Source organism: Toxorhynchites rutilus, chromosome 2, assembly GCF_029784135.1.
Source record: "Toxorhynchites rutilus septentrionalis strain SRP chromosome 2, ASM2978413v1, whole genome shotgun sequence".
Lineage (NCBI taxonomy): Eukaryota > Metazoa > Arthropoda > Insecta > Diptera > Culicidae > Toxorhynchites > Toxorhynchites rutilus.
The window spans coordinates 46,542,698-46,562,561 of NC_073745.1; the positions used below are offsets into that span (position 1 = coordinate 46,542,698).

A 19,864-nucleotide genomic window follows, 5' to 3' on the forward strand; every position below is an offset into this window, starting at 1 on the left:
ATCACTCGTTGAATTGCACTGAAATGGATAACAACACCTGAAAGAAACAAAAACTCAAAACGACCGAAATACGACATCGTGTTGTTTTGACTGCTTTATTATTTCGGACGTTTCGGGCGTCGGAGGAAAGTGGCGTCCGAAGTAACAGCCGGATGCTTAAAATCCGAAAAAAATGGCGATAAAAGGATGAACAGGATAGATACGTGAACGATTGTTTTTGTACTGCATTCAATGATTGAAAACTAATAGCGTGCAACCATTAACTCGATTTGTTTACATTTGTTACACAGGACCTTTTCAAAAGTTACGCGAAAATTGACGTTCATAATGAATGAAGTAATTGTGGCGGGATTTCGTTGTTCAATGTTTATGCAATATCCGTCTTGTCTCTTCAGAATGGCCGGGGGATTTTTCGTCACACAATTTCTTGCACTGCACTGGTCTCACACATATTCTAGAACATTTCACTCAAAATACATTCAAGGCGTGTTGCTTGCATAGAAATTTCAACTAAGTACTAATAAAAATGACGCATGTAATATTACATTGAGAAAGTGAACGTTAGAAACGTTAGAAACGTTAGAAAAGAAGATGAAGAGCGTCGTACGAACAGTGTGTATCGACAATGACCTACAGATTATCTTCTTCTTCTTTGTTTTGAAGAGGGTTTAAACTTTCCAGTTCATTAGCCTCTAGTACAGATTATTGTTTTTGCTTTCGAATCACAATCTCGCGCGTCGTTGTGCAGTCGCCTACTGTGATCTAGCGATGTCTTCAACAACATGCACATTGGATCTACACACGTGCTCTCCAGCCAGTGTTTTGTCAGTATTGATGACTATAGCGTGATTATCATTTTGCAATCCGAGCATGTGTGATTTGAAGTGAAAATTCTTATAATTAATTCATTGTACATTTTTCAATGGCTTCCAGCTCGCCGGCCTGGCTTTGGGCGAATTGAGGATGAAAGTTCGATGAAATGGACATAGTGCCATCTGTCATTTACCAACGTATACAAATTCGTTCTTTTTGAAAAACAAACGACGATTACATTATTTGGATATTGACACGAGATTTTTATATATATGCTAGCTGACCCGACAAACTTCGTCCCGCCCAAAATTCATTTTTTGTTATCACATTCACGTTTTTTTTACTAAGCGCAAGTTCGTAGGTCCAATCGCAGAACTGTTCATTGATTGATTATCTAATGTACCTGATATTGTTCTGATATCAGCAAATTGTTATTATCTATATATTTCATCAGCTGGCCTTTCACTACAAGTTCTAAAATTTGTTCTATTGTGTGCAACATGTTAACAGGCCGGTACTCTTCGGCTTTATCCGTCCCATTAACTTTGGGGATAGGAACCACAAGTGATTCCTTCCAAACTTCAGGCACGTGCCCAGTTTGCAATGATTCATTTATCAGGATCAGCAACTCGTGTCCAATAACATGAAAGCAATCTTGAATCGCTTTTGCGTTTTTTTTTTTTTTTTTTATCCAAAATATATATTTTTATTAAGGCTCATATGGCGTCAACCTGACGGGGCCGGGAGTTCAATATTTCGACAATGTTTGCCTTATAACTATGTTAGTAATATGTAACCGATTACTCGCGGTTGGCTCGAGGTTAGTATTACAAGTGTTTTCGTAATTGTGATGTTGCTGTCTTCAATGATCTGTACCTGTGCCCGACACGGGATACTTCCTATTGGGATGCAGCTGACCATTAATCAGCAACGCCCCCCTAGTCTGTACCCCATATCTAGCGTGGTGCGTCTTCTCGAGGAATCCAGGATAGAATGGTCACTAGCCGGCGCAATCATCAGCTCGTGTAGAGTTGTCATGAGCGGTACAACCTTTGGCTTTTGTTGAATCATCAGTGGACTGCACAACCTTTGGCCCGTGTATCTGTAAAGAGTGTGTGTATGTATTGCCGCGACTAAGTAAAAGTTTATAGATCGAATAGGAGGGATACGAAACAGGGACACAACGAAGGAAAAATCATTAAACGTTGACATCGGCGTTCCTGAGGAACAGGTATAGATGAAGCAGAAGATCAGGATCACAGCTACCTAAGATATCCCGGACGGGGATATCCGATTGTCTGCCTTTTGCTCTCAGTGCTCTAGAGAGCTGAGAGCGAGCAGCATGGAACCGGATACACGACCAGACAATATGCTCGATGTCGTGGTAGCCATCGCCACAATCACAAAGATTGTTTGCTGCGAGCCCAATTCGATAGAGATGCGCGTTTAGGTTGTAGTGATTGGACATAAGCCGAGATATCACGCGAATGAAATCACGACCGACATTCAATCCCTAAAACCAAGCTTTCGTCGAAACCTTAGGGATAATCGTGTGTAACCAGCGACCGAACTCATCTTCACTCCACATGCGCTGCCAACTAGCGAGTGTGTCCTGACGAGGAATGTGAAAAAATTCGTTATAAGCAATTTGCCTTTCAAAAAGTGTGCCTTCTGAAGCACCCACCTTAGCTAGCGAGTCCGCTTTCTCATTCCCTGGAATCGAGCAATGAGAGGGAACCCATGCTAAGGTAATCTTGAATAATTTTTCGACCAAAACACTCAATAGATGTCTTATTCTTGTTAGGAAATAAGATGAGCGTTTATCAACTTTCATTGAGCGGATTGCCTCTATTGAGCTGAGACTGTCTGAAAAAATAAAATAGTGGTCGATGGGCAATGTTTCAATGATCCCTAATGCGTAATCTATCGCACCCAGTTCAGCGACATACACGGAACAAGGATCTTTGAGTTTGAAAGAGGCACTGGAATTTTCATTGAAGATGCCGAAGCCAGTGGACCCGTTTATGCATGAACCGTCAGTAAAGAACATTTTATCAGATCTAACTTTCCCATATTCTGCCGAAAATATCTCCGGAATGTAATCGGAGCGTAGATGATCTGGGATTCCATGGATCTTTTGTCGCATGGACAGATCAAAATTGACAGAGGAATTGCAAAAGTATGGGAAGCAAACTTGGTTGGAGATGCCCGGCGTTGACATTGTCGAAACCAGCCGATTTCTGCAAAGAAAAACAAATATCTCTCGCCTCTGCAAATTTGATTGGTAGAAAACATTCTAATCTACAATTGTTATGTATCGGCTGTATTATTTCGTGAGGCTCACTGACCAATTCAATACTTTGATTGTTGAATTGAACACTGTTTCACTTTCACAAAATAATTGTTGATTTTTTCCGCTATCATTTGTTCTGAATGTTCTTCTGAACCTTCGAAAGTTATGGACCGCGATAAACTATTCTTAGTGTTAATTAAATGTTTTCAATATTTTCCATAACTCCTTACTGTTATTCTGGTGTTGATCGATTTTCCTCTGAATATATTCACATCTAGTCTTTTTCAAGGCTTGTGAATACATGTTCCTCGCGGAGGTGTACCTATACCGATCATTCTATAAATTACTTCTACGAAACTTCACGTACTGTTTATCTCTTTTACGTTTCAGACGTGAGAGTGATAAAGAGTACCAGCTGTTCGAATTTTTCAAATCGATTTGTTTTCCAATAACTAAGCTATTGGTACACACTTTCAATACATTAGTGAGAACAGCTGCCTTCAAATCCAAATTGTCAGTTATTGCAGAAGAATCGAGATTACTCGCGACTAGATGAGACAGTGGTTCTTTTGAATATTTGTTCCAGCACTTGATTTTAGCTTTATTTTTTTCACGTTCACTCTGTTCATTCTCAATATAAACAAAAATTGTCTCATGGTCCGTAATTTTAAATTTGGCCTCTATCAAAGCATGAACTGTGTTAAAATGAGTTTCTAGTAATTCTAGTTACATCGGAAACAGTCTGTTTCAAGTTATAAAAATCAGAGAGTTGTTTCAGTTGCTTCGAGTTCTGCACGTTGAGCCAATCAATGTTGAAATCACCAGCAATAATATTTAATTTGCTACTATAGATGAAATTTTCCCACCAGTTTTCCAAAATTTTTAATTTTCGCTGGTCACTTGAACTGGGGGAATTATATAAAATTCCAAAATTTCCCATCTGCATACCCTTTTCAACTAAAATTGCCATGAACCAATTATTTTCAACAGATTCGTATTCGACTATTGAATTTAATCAATTCTTTTGCGTAAATAGCAACTCCTCCAGTATGTTTGGAGGGCCAAACCAAATTTGGCATGTGGAGTGCCACATGCCAAATTTGGTTTCGTTTGCTTGATTAGTTCTTCAAATACATTACATGACTCAGTGACTTTTTTTTTTAGGTTCTAGGTTAGGGAGAATCAACCCCGCTGAAATTTAAAACTCGAATAATTCTCCTTCACTTCAAAACAGCGAGCTGCATTCAAGCTTTCTGAATGTGTGAATACTGAAATTTTCAAATTCATGCTGTCTGTCACTCCCAGCTCAATTCGGAAATAATTGTCCTCTCCCCCGCCATCTGAACGACAACACGGTTGGTTGGCCATTGTTCGCGGTTTCATAACTATACCCCTGTGTCCACAAATGCACCAATATCATCGCTCTGGCGGCCGAAAGTGCCATTTTCCGCTAAATTCAGCGGTTGATTTAGCTAGCTGCCGGATGGTGGTTTGTGGGTGGCTGTTGGTCGTGTACATGTGTTTTTGACTACGCGCGCATGGAGGCAGGCCTTTTTCGAACATCACATCGGGAACGAAGGCGACCTTAGCGATTGAATATTATGTCGCTAAACCACAAACTGCAATAACCACCGATAATGGAGGCAGATGGGTTTGTCCAGCCGGCTCGATCGAAATGCGATTCTAGCAATTGTCTGAAAACAGTTTTAAGCTGAGTTTTGATTTCGGCAATATTATTCTAGTATTATTCTAATCTTATTTTTAAATTATTTCTCTCCAGGGGAACCAATCCAGTGGTCATCGCGTCTCCTCCCGACCTCGCCGGGATGACACTCGAGAAGCGGCTCACTTCGTACGATTGGGCAAATCAGTTCGAGAGCTTTCAGTACGTAACCCGAAGGGGCTCCTTCAAACCACTTTGTTGGACACCAAACAACAGCATGCTTCCGGTAAGTTACAATCACTATAGAACAGATATGTGATTTATCTTTTCTGTTATTATCTACATATACACATACAAGTCTTTGTTCTTTCGGAAGGAATTCGTTCCGCCTCAGGGGATGTTCCTGGAATGTGTCAAAAAGGTTTCTACCTTTTACCTTTTTCGCACTTGACTTCCGGTCAACCGAGGTCCTGCTTTGTTCAGCTCAACCTGGATTCTTTGGGATGGCCGCCAAGGTTGCAGGCATCGAATATTCAAAGCAAACTTTTCTCATATTCTAATCCGTTCCGCACGATTCAAACTGTTGAACGCTTACGATTTTCTTGTACACACAGTGTGTGTGTGTGTGCGTGTTCCCGTTTCCCGTTCCGCCCGTTCACTCGGTGTTTCCGAGCACACGGACCAAAAATGATAACGACGATGACACGCGAAATTCCCCGGTGATACATTCCTGAGTCGTACGTGACGAGTGTTTGCGTGTGTGGGGGCGGTTTTCGTCAGGCGCAGACAGATCCTGCGGCCCATCTCATCACCATCATCATCATCTGGTGGTTGTCAGTTGCAAATTTGTTGTGGATTTCGCTTCCAAAGCCACACGAAAATGTGTGCGAATGATATCGTACCCGCCGATTGCCCCCCCCCCCACTGCAGCCCTTCCCCACCGTTGCACTCCGGAAGCCCATTTAAACAGAGGATTAGCTCCCTCACGATTCCGTCGTTTTTTTTCTATCCTCCGCTACAAAAAAAAAAAACCCCCAAATCCCACAGCGAGAGAGAAACGGTACTGCGGCTCGGCAAAATAATTCCAGTGAGAAGATTTCAAGTGAAATAAATGGCTTATATGCTTATGAGTTGAGCGAAGGCATTCACCGAAAAAAAAGAATCTATCGCATTTCGGTATTCCGTGTTCCTTTCCGAAAACGTTCCCTTTGAAGCGGCCGAGAAGATGAGTACTTAGCACAATCTACGGGGACAGCAGGAAGCGAATGAAAGGATCATGAGCTTTAAAGCTTGCCCTTTTTTCCCAATTTTCCAATTTTCTTTGTACAGTTCAGTTGAGAAATTGCGACATAGAAATTCCATCGATTCTTTATCATTTCTTTAATCAACTTTTTTGCTTTGACAAGTGGAGCAAAGTTGTGAAGGATGCTTCCAACGAAATAGGGCTGCTGCACACGGGGAAGTAGAATACTGATTACTTCTACGCTCCAACCCGCCCGTATTCTACGGCATTTTCGAAGCACTGTGATATGATCAAATGCTTTTCTGCCGTCTCTCCAGCATCATGGTCGTATGTGCGATTAGATGGCAAATGTTGGACGCTTCCCGAGAGCGAGTTACTTTGAATAGTAGAGATGACTTGTTCGAACGACGGTGGGATAACGTGACCCGCTTACGTGAGGAGACAGACCCGGTTTGGTCTTCGAGGTTCGAGGTTGGCACACCCCGGTATCTACGTTTTTTCTCCTTTTTCCATGGTTCCTGCTCCTGCAGCTGCTTGTCAACATTATTGCTCTTGCCAGTGGAATTGCTGAGTGGCTCTCACCATCCTCGGCACCCAGGTAGGTCGAAGACGACGATGGATACATGCAGCGAGTGTGTGTTTGGTTATGACTTACATTAATTGGATTTTCCGGTTGGCAGTAATGGGCGCAGTGATGCGTCGGGCAGTAAAAGAGTGCGGCGAGTGACGTACCTTGGCACTACTGCTGCAGAAGCGATGGTTCCGCAAATGCACCGAACAGGACGAACTTTGATACAGCAATGTTCAAAGAAAATTTACCCGAAGCACTCTCGCTTTTAATGTGTCCCAAGGGTTCATTTTAAATGTCAAATCGAGTTGTGATTAAGCACTCTACAGTGGATCCATTTTCTACGAAACAAGTTGTTTCTCGACGGTGAAGATGATTTATTGCTGGAATCGCTCTCACGACGCATCAAATATTTGTTCGATTTATAGTTATGCATCAAATTCCAAATGAAAGCTTGTTCACGACGGAATCTGTCCAAATTATGTTCTAAATTATATTGCTTTCGGTGTTATCATCAGTTTCATTACATTTGTTTCATCCTCAAATCCTCCTTGTGGTTTTTGTTCCATTTTCTTGAGTGTCGGACGATTTTGAAACATTATAAACTGTGTTTACAACTAAACTACATTTTTTCATTGGCACCCCAAACCATACGTTTTGCCTCTTATTCCGAAAAAAAACCCAGATTGCCGATTTTTGGCAGGAACAATTTTTCGGGATGACAGTAGACCTCGATGTTTCTTGCAGTTTGAAACCATTTGGCATGAATTTTTTTCGAAAACACCATTTTATTGTTGCCGTTTTGACGTCAACCCCTCCAACGATTGCATCCCTTCCCGGATACTTCTTAATAATCCTACCTATGGTTCACGATTGAGCTGGAGAGTTGTCTTCAAACCACTCCAGAGCAACTTTCGCGTAGTGTCGTCGGACTTTTTTTTTTAGCATACGTTGCTTCTTGTATACCCTTCAATCAAGTCTATTCTTGACATGCTAAACACTTGATGCAGAATTACCCACCAGTGTTGCCACACGTACAGATTTATCTGGAAAGGTAGAGATTTTTTCGATTTTTTGTACAGATTACAGATTTTTGTACAGATAAGTACAGACTTTCTGGAGCTTCAATTTAATCACATTTAGAGTTGGTAATAGAGATGAGGTAGAGATTCGATTTTGATGATTGGACTCTCAAGGCTACTGCAATGTTATATCCCAGAAACATTCCCAGTCTAACAAGTATCAAATAAGTATTGGAAGTGTTTTCAGGTTTCTATGATGGGGAATGCATAACTTGCCTAAATATGAAATTGTTCTATATTCTTACTGGACAATTATTTTTTGTAATAATTCGTTTATTTTTACAGGCTCAGTTACTTAAGTTTAAAGGAGCCGAATTCTTAAATATAATTTTAAAACTATATATATATATATATATATATATATATATATATATATATATATATATATATATATATATATATATATATATATATATATATATATAAACAATTTTCTTACATCTATGGTTAGTAAGGTGGAAAACCGATTACTCGCGGTGTACTCGAGTGGGTGACATATTTTTAGGAGAAGGATGAGATATAAGGAAATTGTAACAATGTTGGTGAACACTCAATTCTTAAATCTATTCGTATATCTATAGTTTATTTACATTTCAACTTATTCTACTATTTATAGCAAGGGGACGAATTACCCGCAAAGGAAGGAAAGTAGGGTATAAGGATGTAGGGACAATCACACACGAAGAATACTGGACAATTTTCGAGTGTTTTTTTTTCCTATTTCAGTAATTCCAAATGAAATCGTCCTAAAAATGCAGATTTTAAAAATTTGTATTTTTTATTCCAATGAAAGTGTGTATTCCATTTGGGTTGGAGGAAATATGAGTTTTCCACAGCAATTGGGAATTTTTTGATTCAAAGGTAACTTTTGAAAAGGGCGTATCGATTTGAGTAAGAGAAATCTTTGATAATTTATATCTCAAAAACTATGAGTCGTACCGAAATAGTGTCTTAGAAAGAATTATAGAGTATTGTTGGCTGAATTTGAAAAAAATATACACTGAGAAAATAAAATAAGTACCCTTTTTTCATTTACAAAATAAAATTTTAATTTGCTATATCAAAAAATATGTATTTTTTAATATTTTTTTCAATTTTTTCATATAAAATAGAAGTCATGTAGAAAATTTAAAAAATGGACCCAAGATGATAAAACTATTTTTGACGAAATTTGTGGAACATCGAATTATTAGGAATTCTCGAAACTTCGAATTTTTGTATGTTAGCAATCACTTTTAGTCACAAATTATGAATCCTGATGGGATTTAAAACAAAAAAGGTTATTATCAATCTCCTTCTAAATGTAGCCATTCTCGAGATATTTAAAAAAAATAAAATATTTGTAATTTATTGTCTTTTTAATAGTAAAAAGGGCCCTTTAACAAACGAATGAGTAATTTGATTTATGTTGTATATATATTTTGAATATTTTTGCAACAGTTTTTTTCCATGCAACGAAAATTTTGAATGGCACAGATGATACAAATAGATTACAGATGAAAAATGTTTTAGGATAACTGTGACGAAATTAGACTGCTTGCAAAATACTGATTACCCTCTAATTTTTAATGACACAACCTCTGTTGCTTTCTGGAGTATATTTTCCCCAAATCAACAGATTGAACTGTTTGTTGATAAACCTGAATTCACGATTTTAAATGAAGAGCTGAAAGATTTTAATCTAACTATTCTCACAAACATCTGCGAGCAATCTTACGTGGGTTCAATGTCCAATGCTACTAAATTTGAAGATCATTTTAAGGCGGCAAGAATATTTATATTGAGATGGCAACAGAAGCGATAGCGACGGCAGACCTTTTTTTAATGATATTCATATAAACCATGGAAATACTCATGAAAAGAGTGTTTCGGCTAATAATCCCCAACTATCCGCTTATGATTTTATGAAGTCCGGACGGTTTTTTCTCCACATCTCTGCTTACAAACGATAGTCAATCGATAGTCGAACCGTTTTAGTACAAGGAAAATGTTAGATTGTGGGACTTCTCAATATTTTCCGGTGCCACAATGTCACGATGTGGCGATACTTTTTTTTCGAATTACGTTTGCAGTTTCAATATATTCGGGATTGTTCATTGGTGTTGATCGGAAATCATTTTAAAATTGTTGCTTACTCACAATTACTCACAATTGACATTGAATCTAATACACTTACATCAGGTGCGCGAGTTGAAACCACAAAATATGTTTATTCGAAGCAATCCGACCCATTCGTCAACATCTTCATATTCGGCAAAGTGATGAACCCTGAAATCTAGCGAAAAAATAAGAATATACGGGTCTTATATTTTGCGATAAGGAACGAAATTACCAATTATCACGAAAATCTGAGAACCACTATATCGGATTGGCATGGAATGGCTGTATACTATGATCAGAAAGTACTGGGATTTTTTTATTCAAACGTACCGTACATGCGGGTACCGTTTTTTTTCTTCTGTTGGCACGACCTTAAAACGCACATCTGTCAGGTTGTAGTGCTGTTTAGGAATAATTCATGGTAGTCGCTAGAAAAATTATTAATTTACAAATATCAATACAAAATACAAAACAAAAAAGAAAAAAGGGACCACAACACATTATAATCCATACTTAGTGCATACCAGCCTTCAAATATACTTGTTGCCAAGCCGACATGGCGTTTGTAAACACACTTTTATACGAACACTCTTTTGTCTTCGCCATTCCACACACGCACACACTATGTCCACTCACACAGATTTGCACACTTCCGTACGAACACACTTTGTTGAACGAACACGCTATGTAATACTCGATGACTGAAAATAAATCAACCCAACAACACGCTTTTCCTACGCTAGTCCGTAACTTTTCCATAACCAAATCGTCGTAATGAGAACAAAAAGATATCGGTGTGACTTGCCGTATTGGGCAAGTAGTTCCCGAACAAGTGCCATCCGATCATTAGTGTCGGCCTGTCCGTTGCAAACGGCCGGAAATGTGGAACGACAATACTTGGATTTTGTATGATGATAACGCGCCATCGCATCGAGCCCGAATTTTACTGAATTATTTGATCAAAGATCAAGTAAATACCATCGAGCACGCACCGTATTCATCTGATATGGCGCCGTGCTGAAGTTGCCACTTCGTGGAAAGAGATTTTAGTCGTTCGAGAAGATTAAAGAGAATCCGACGAGGGAACTAAAGGCCATTTCTTCGTCGGCTTACCAGGGATGCATGGAGGACTGGGTCAAGCGTTGGCACATGGCTTCAAATTGATCATATTTTTAGGAAGATGAAATAATTTGCCTGAAATTTAACTCTATTTTGTTTTTTTTTAAATTCCCAGTAGTTTCTGATCATACGGTATATTAAAGCATCCATATTATAAATCGGAAACTATTGTGCACATTTAATATAGATTCAAGCAATCACGGAATGTCGACTTCCATAGAGATAGCCCTGATATAAACGCAACCTTGTTCGGTTCATCAAATTTGCTGAAAGGAAACAAAGCTAGTCGAGATATTTAATGAGAAACTATTTGTTGTAACGTTTTATTCAATAATCATATCATATAATCATATATCATATATCATATAAAGTCTCTATAATACGAATAAAAAGAAGAACGTTCGCAATCCATACCCAGTGCAATGTACATAGGCAATAAGGATACAAATTTCGACATATGGCTTGTATAATGTTCCTGTGAGGGTATGAATGAATAATGAATCCATAAACTCAGCTGCTTTTACAAAAAGACGTAATCCATCTGCCTTTTTTATTGCCAAAACAGAAAGAAATTTAACATCAAATTTCCGTAACAAATCCGACTATTTCATTGTTCTATGAAATGGTCTCTACCAAGAAAAATTGTACGCGAATTCATTTCAAAAATTTTCGAGAGCACAATGCACACTATCCATATGAAGTCTATGATTGGCTGGTTTAGCCATATGTAGCCGTCAACGTTGGTGCTCGCGTGGCCGAATGGTTAACGTCACACCTAACATGCCAGGGGTTCGGGTTCGATTCCCATTCTGGTTGGGGGAATTTTTCGTCAAAGAAATTTCCTCCGACCTGCACTGTGGTGACCCGTATTCTAGAGCTTGCCACTCAGAATGCATTTAAGGCGTGTTATTTGGCATAAAAATCTCAACTAAGAACTAGTAAAAAAGACGCAAGTAATACTACGTTGAGATGACGAAGTTCGTCTAGAAACGTTAGTGCCATTTAAGAGGAAAAAGATTGATATTGCAATATGAGCGAGTGAAACAAGAGACACATTGCAAATAAGCATTTAAGCTTTTCGCTTACTCTGCCATATAATAATAAAGAGGGATAAAATAAAGATAGATAAAGATAATAAGATAATAATAATAAAGAGGGATAAAAATTCACGTTTATGCTCTCCTTTTTACTATTAGACACTCCTTTCTCCTTTTTACTATAAAACAATTTCCAACTTCATTTTATAATGAGGTGTAATATTACCACGTATTTATTCAACAGCACCAGTGGTTATGTGGAGAGCGTGGTCATATCAAACAGCCTTGCATTCCAGTTATTTCCACCCTTCAGCACACGAGAAAAGCATTTTTTCTGCTGAAGATGAAATGTTTTCTGCCAATTCTAGTTTGGGTGTACCGTTCTGAATCATATTTCGGACGCTTAAGGCATATGATGCAGAAAACAGATCTAAACTTTATGCACAAGTATTATTTGGTTGATATTTTCAATAAATTAATTCAATATGCTTCAAGGCTTTCTACTTTGGTACCTATTTGATTGAAAACATAAATAAATTATCGAATAAAATGCTTTTCAAATGAAGCGAATATTAAACTTCGGACACTAAATCAAATTTCGGACGGATTGAATTCAAATTTCGGACACTTTATTTTGTAATTTTTTGGACGAAAATTACATTACACTTGATTATATTTCATAGTCAACTGGGAAACACTTATCAAGCAATCACAGTAAACTGTTAACGATAATGAGAAATGATGAAACACGGGAGAAATTTAAATATTTATGAACGGGTAAATTCTACGTGCTAACGCTAAGAAAACGTCAAACACATACGATAATGAGAAGTGTTGTAAGATTTCAGCCGATTATGTTATAATTCAAACGTAGTTCTTATGTGAAATGATAGTGAAACCAAGAAATTACTCTATAGAAGCAATTGTGATACTAATTTTATAGTTATATCATCAGTGCATTAAGCATTTCAAGATATTAGAACAAAGTGTCCGAAATATGATTCAGAACGGTACACACATTATACATTCCTCCCAACGTGTTTTCGTATCGTTGGTCATCGCAGGCCAATACTTTTCCCATCTGGAAATTTACGGATTTCATCCCGAAAAAAGCGTTCTTCTTTTTTGAATCCAAGAGTAAATCCAGCCAATTGTTGATACCCTGTTCTGAAGTATCGATCGCAAGAAATGGTAGTCGGAAGAGGCAAGGTCTGGACTATAAGGTGGAACCAGAATTTCCCATCTGCTATTTTCCAAATAGTTTTCGACTCAAACAACAACATGAGGTCGAGCGTTGTCATGATGACATATTGTCGATTCGTATCCGGTCGCATTATCCAGGTTTTTTATTTTATCTTATTTTACAAAGACAACCTGGTACAGTTCATTCTGAATCGCACCAAAATATTCCGAAACGTAAGAAACGAAAATTTCAAAATAATGATGATGATAATGTACATCAAAATAAAATTAGTTTTGCGGATGTTGTTAAAAGTGCGAACACTTCTAACAACAATAAGATAATGGGTTATAGTAATAGTACTAGTATCATGCAAAGTAATCGTAAGACTCATCCGGTTATTGTAATCAAGCCTAAAGAGTCCAAACAAGCTTGCGAGGATACTCGGAAGCATTTGAAGACAAAATTAGATCCAAGAACACACAAAATTAGTAATTTCAGAAATGGAAGAAATGGCTCCATCATTGTTGAGTGTGCAACTGGAGCTAATATAGATAATGTGAAAGATGACATCGAAAGCAATTTGGGTGAGAAGTATAGTGCTGTTGTTCCCATATCGGTGCCCAGATTAAAAATCGTGGGCATGAGCGATCAGCATTCCTCCGATGTTTTCATTGATTACCTCCGAAGTCAGAATGAAGGCATCGAAATAAAAGATGTAAAGGTTTTAAATGTGTACGAAAATCCACGCTTCACCTACAATAAGTTTACTGCTGTAATTGAAGTAGATGTTGACACATATAACTGTTTATTGAACGCGAAAAAAGTAAATGTGGGGTTCGATCGGTGCTCCGTAGTTCCTGCGATTAATGTATTAAGATGCTTCAAATGTGGAGAATTTGGACACAAGAGCACGGATTGCAAACAAAATTTTGAAACGTGCTCAAGGTGTAGTCAGAAACACAAGACATCTGAATGCAAGTCAACTGTGTTGAAATGTGTTAATTGTTTGAAAATGAATACAGAATGGAAATTGAATTTGGACGTCAATCATGCCGCATTTAGCTCTGAATGTTTAGTATATCAGAGACTTTTTGATTTGAAAAAAAGCAGCTTGCATTTCAATAAATAGCAACCAGGTTCCAGAAGAATTGTGAACCAATATTATATTTTGTATTTGAATATTGCGGGACTGTCAACAAACTACGTAGCGTTACGTCAGATTGTTGAGGAAAAGCGTCCATTTCTAGTCCTTTTGTCTGAAACACACATTGTTGAAATAGAATCATTTGATCAGTATAGTATTCCGGGATATAATGTTGCTGCGTGTTTATCACATTCTAGGCACACTGGCGGTGTTGCTATTTATGTCAGAGAATCCGTTCAATTCAATCTTCGCCTCAACGAAGTGTTTGATGGTAACTGGTTCTTGGGCATTACAGTTGAACATGGCATGAAGATGGGTAATTTTGGTGTTTTGTATCATAGTCCCAGCTCAAGCGACTTGCGTTTTGTTGAAATTTTAGAAAACTGGCTTGAAATGTTCCTTGACTCTAGCAAATTGAATATATTAGCTGGTGATTTCAATATTAATTGGCGTGATGACTACAATTCGAACCATTTGAAGCGTGTATCCGATTTCTTCAATTTGAAACAAACAGTACATGAATTTACTCGCATTTCCAGGCACAGTAAAACTTTAATTGATCATGTTTATTCCAATTTTGATACTATTTACACAGTCACGGATACCAACTTGAAAATAACCGATCATGAGACTTTAATTATCAATATTGTAGATAATCTCGTGGTAAATGAAGATGTTGTGAAATTAAAGTGCTGGAGGAAATATTCGAAGCATGCTGTTTCGAATCTCGTAGTGAGAAGCCTGGATTTTCCATTCGAGGTCGGTAATTTAGATGAATCATCAGCTGTTCTAACTAATACCTTGAAAGAGTGTACAAATCGGCTTGTTACGCAAAAATTTGTTCCTATGAAAAACTCGAACAGCTGGTACAATTTGGATCTTTTACGCCTTAAACGTGAGAGAGACAGATGGTACAAGAAATTTTGTAGAACAAATGATGGAAATCATTGGAATATGTACACAAACGCGCGCAATATATATTCACAGTCGATTAAGAAAACTCGTTGTGAATATATTCAGAGGAAGATTGATCTGCATCAAAGCAACAGCAAGGAGTTATGGAAAATTTTGAAATCTTTATTAAAACCTAGTAATAGCAAACCGCGTTCCATAACTTTTAATGGCACACTTGAACAGTCTGAACAGGCTATAGCATCTAAGTTTAACGATTATTTTGTCAATAGTGTTTCATTGATCAATCAGTCCATTGAATTGGTTGATGAACCTGATGAAATAAAACAGCCGGTTAACAGTAGTTGTAGATTTGAAAGTTTTCACCCAATTACATTAAATGAACTTAGAACTATTTGCTTTTCTTTAGGAAAAACGGCTGGAGTGGATAATGTCAATGCTAGAGTTATTCAAGATTGCTTTCATGTCATCGATCACATCTTGCTGGACCTTATTAATAAATCTTTGCTAACTGGGCATGTGCCTAAGGTGTGGAAGGAATCTTTAATAGTTCCAATTCAAAAGGTTGCTGGAACGATTAAAGCCGAAGAGTTTCGTCCCATCAATATGTTGCACACGCTAGAGAAAATATTAGAAGTAGTCGTTAAAGGCCAGCTGCTGGAATATTTAAATTGCAATGCTTTGCTAATACCAGAACAATCGGGATATCGGGAAGGTCATTCCTGTGAAACCGCATTGAACTTGGTATTAGCAAAATGGAAAGAGAAACTAGAGTGCAAAGAGAATATCATTGCTGTTTTTTTGGATCTAAAACGCGCTTTCGAAACAATTTCTAGGCCCTTGTTGTTGAACACGATTAAGCGCTTTGGATTTACGAGTACTGCATATAAATGGTTCGAAAGCTATTTAAATGACAGAACTCAACGGACTATTTTTAATGATACAATTTCGAATCCCCTAGGGAATAATCTTGGAGTACCTCAGGGAAGTGTATTAGGGCCCCTTTTATTTATTATGTATATCAATGACATGGGAAGAGTTTTACGATTTTGTGATATCAATCTTTTTGCAGATGATACTGTGTTATTCATTGCAGCTAATGATTTACATCAGGTCGTTTTACATTTGAATGGAGATTTACATTCTTTAAGTAGATGGTTGAAGTATAAGCAATTGAAATTGAACATAAGTAAAACTAAATATATGGTAATCTCGCGAAATCGTTTAAATGAAAACGTCTCCATCGTTATTGATAATGAGACTATTGATCGAGTTCGGGACATTAAATATCTTGGCGTGATTATTGATGACAAACTCAAGTTCAACACTCACATTGACAATGTCATCAAGAAAATTGCCAAGAAGTATGGAATCTTATGTCGATTGAAAAACGATTTAACTATTTGCAGCAAAATACAGCTATACAAATCAATCATCTCTCCTCATTTAGACTTTTGCTCTTCCATTTTATTTTTAGCCAATGACACTCAAATATCGAGATTACAGCGCTTGCAAAACAAAATAATGCGGTTGATACTAAAATGTAACAGATTCACTTCCTCATCTTTAATGTTGGACGCTCTGCAATGGTTATCCGTGAAGCAAAGGATTGTTTATTTAACTATGGTGTTCATTTTCAAAGTAGTTAAAGGTTTGCTGCCTCGATATTTGTGTGATCGAGTTGAAAGAGGAATTGACTTTCATAGTTATAACACCAGAAACGCGAATGAAATAAGAACACCTAATTTCTTGTCATGTGCTTCACAAAATTCGTTGTACTTCAAAGGAATAAATGTGTTCAACTCGATGCCAAGACATATTAAATGCGCAACAACACTTACAGAATTTAAGAGGCACTGTATTTCACATGTAAAAGCTGTGTTCTCTTAACAGCTGAACGAGTTTTTGTTTATTTTTATGACGAAGATCTTTACTGACGAAGTTTTATACGAACGGATAATTGAATGTGGACAATTTTTTTGCAATTTGTTTTCAATATTTTCAATGAATCTGACGAAGTTTTTGAACGGATTATATTATGTAGATTATTTAATTTTTTTTAAATCATCTTTTTTAAATTTGTATTGATCTCTATTATGTCTGTCATGATCTTGGTGATGATGGACTATTTTTATTTTTATTTTGTCGTTCTTATAGTTGTATTAGTTTAAAAAAATAAAAAATAAAAGTAGTCTACAAAAGTTTGAGCGTCGCGCGCGAGACACAGATATAAAGTATATTAAATTGAAAGATTTTTTTAAGTGCCGGTCTAGGAATTTTTCGTAAAGGAAATTTTCTCGATTTCTCTGAATGAGGGTATTCAAAGTCAATCTAAAACAAGGCTGGCGGTTGGACTTGTGCTCTGGTGGACCACTTGGCTGCAAGGGCCTCGTCGGGACCGTATCGGCTCTGTGGCGGACATGACTGAGTATTGGCTTTTTTGGACATTGCAATTTTTTGAACTTATATCTGTAAATAAAATCAGTTCGTTTTTCATGTTTGCTAAACTGATTTCAATGTTGAAAAAAAAATAAATTATCTTTTAGATAACTCGTCTTGCTCAAACCTCTGTAGGGGAAGGAGGCGGGACCATCATCATCATCTTTATTATTAACAGGCTATACATGGATGCCCTAATGCTTCATAACTACTACTACTACTTATAATACTACCACTACAAACTACAACTTTGTAAATATATACTACTGTAACTAATCAAGTTAATTAAGAGCAATAGAATACATTTTTTTGAGGGACGAACGAGACAGATGGAAATCGAAACAGACACTACAACGGTTAAATATGCGGCACATGCTAGATATAGGCTCATTATACCCGTAATTTGTTCGGGTTGATGGGATGTATAAATAGGTCTGAGATCGTAAATTACGGTGATTTTTGTCGAAATTAATCAACCGAAGGAGCTCAGGACAATCGATGTTCGACAAAATCAAGTCGGAGGTAAATAGGGCCTTGACAACGTTCCAGCGTGAAACTAATGAGTCCAGTCCAATCAATTTGGATAGATAGATAGGTTTATTGGATCATCCCACGGTAAATTGCGCAAGGTGAAACGAACGAATTTTCGCTGTATCGACTCAATTCGCTGAACATTATTCTGGTAATACGGTGACCAAACCACGCATGCATATTCAAGGATCGAGCGTACCAATGAGCAATAGAGAGCCTTAATGCAGTGTACGTCCTTGAAATCCTTTGTGACTCGGAAGAGAAAACCAAGAGTTTTAGACGCTTTAGATACGATGTAGAATATATGGTCTCGAAAGGTTAATTTACAATCCAACATAATCCCGAGGTCTTTGATGGTTTTGACACGGTCAAGTAAAACACCATGCAGCTTATATCCGAAGCTTATTGACGAACGCTTGCGTGAGAATGAAATGACTGAACATTTTGATGGGTTTAAAAACGTCGTGTTGGTTACACACCATTCGGCGAATATGTCTAATTGCTGTTGTAAAAACTCAGCTTCTTCGATGCAGTTCACTGGGAGGAACAATTTAAATTCATCCGCATATGAAAGTTTCAAAGACACTTGAGGCTAAAATTTACATCGTTAAGGTACAACAGAAATATGTATGGACCCAGGTGACTGCCTTGAGGAACACCTGATGTTACTCGAAAAGACGTAGATATAGTGTCTCCTAATTTCACTGACATTTCGCGATCAGTGAGGTATGAATGAAGCCACATCAAAAAAGAACCGTTGGATCCAAGACGATGGAGCTTAGCTATTGCAATGTCGTGGTTGATTAAATCAAACGCTGCAGAAAAATCTGTTTACACCGCATCAATTTGATTTCGAGATTCTAGAGAGCGGGCCAGGTTTTAGCAGCTCATAGTGGATCACGTCCCATAAAATACAGAGCATTACTTTGGTACCGTGGATATACGACTTCGGCGTTGATGTTCCTGGTTGGACGGGATACGATCTTTTGCATTTTAGATTGTCATAACGAATCCATTTTTCGTCCCCGGTCATTACGAGAAAAAAATGTAAAAAAGACTTTCTGCGGCTCTGAGTCGTTTAGAAATAGTTTGTCGAGTAACTCACATGATTCCGCAAACTGTTTGCATTTGACACAATCTTGATTGAGTAATGTCTCTAATTCTTCATCTTCAAATGTTTTTAATTCACCCTGACGCTCTTTGTTTTTAACACTAAAATCACCGTTTTTGAATCGTCCAAAGTATGCCCTACAAAATCTATCCGATGGGGCAGAGTCACTATCAATTTCAACAAGCATTCGCTTCAACTGCATTATTCTTCCAATAACAGAAAATCAGAAAATCAAAGCTTCTCGCAAATGGTGCTTTTATGCAACGAAACTCGACATTGTTAATGCTATAAAAATTGAGCTTGTGCAAAACTCAAAGATTTTTGAGCAATATTTGTTTGACAGATGTCGACATTTCACAACTCAGCAAAAATCGGTTGTCGCCGTCGACTATCTTGTCTGAAACTTATTCCGCTCAAGTTGCAGACTCAATAAAGTCCCCATCAGGATTGGTAATCACATCAGTTGTTTGAGCTGTGCACTTCTGTTTTGGGTAATTAATCATCACCATAAATATTTTCTTTATTTTTATAATAAAATTTATAATGTTTCTTTTCAACTATACATTTCTCAATCGATGCGCGAGAAACTTATAACTCCTGTTGCGTTGTATTTCTATTTCAAATGA

The 19,864-nt window shown here is 37.5% G+C and overlaps 1 protein-coding gene across 2 annotated transcripts in view; it reads left to right on the forward strand.

Moving 5' to 3' along the window:
* The window catches only part of LOC129765110 (MOXD1 homolog 2-like), a 285,645-nt gene that overhangs the window by 254,444 nt on the left and 11,337 nt on the right, over positions 1-19,864 (forward strand). For both annotated transcript variants that reach the window (XM_055764984.1, XM_055764985.1), the window contains exon 9: positions 4,887-5,055. In XM_055764984.1, the coding sequence (XP_055620959.1) occupies positions 4,887-5,055 (169 nt within the window). The remainder of the gene's footprint in view (positions 1-4,886; positions 5,056-19,864) is intronic.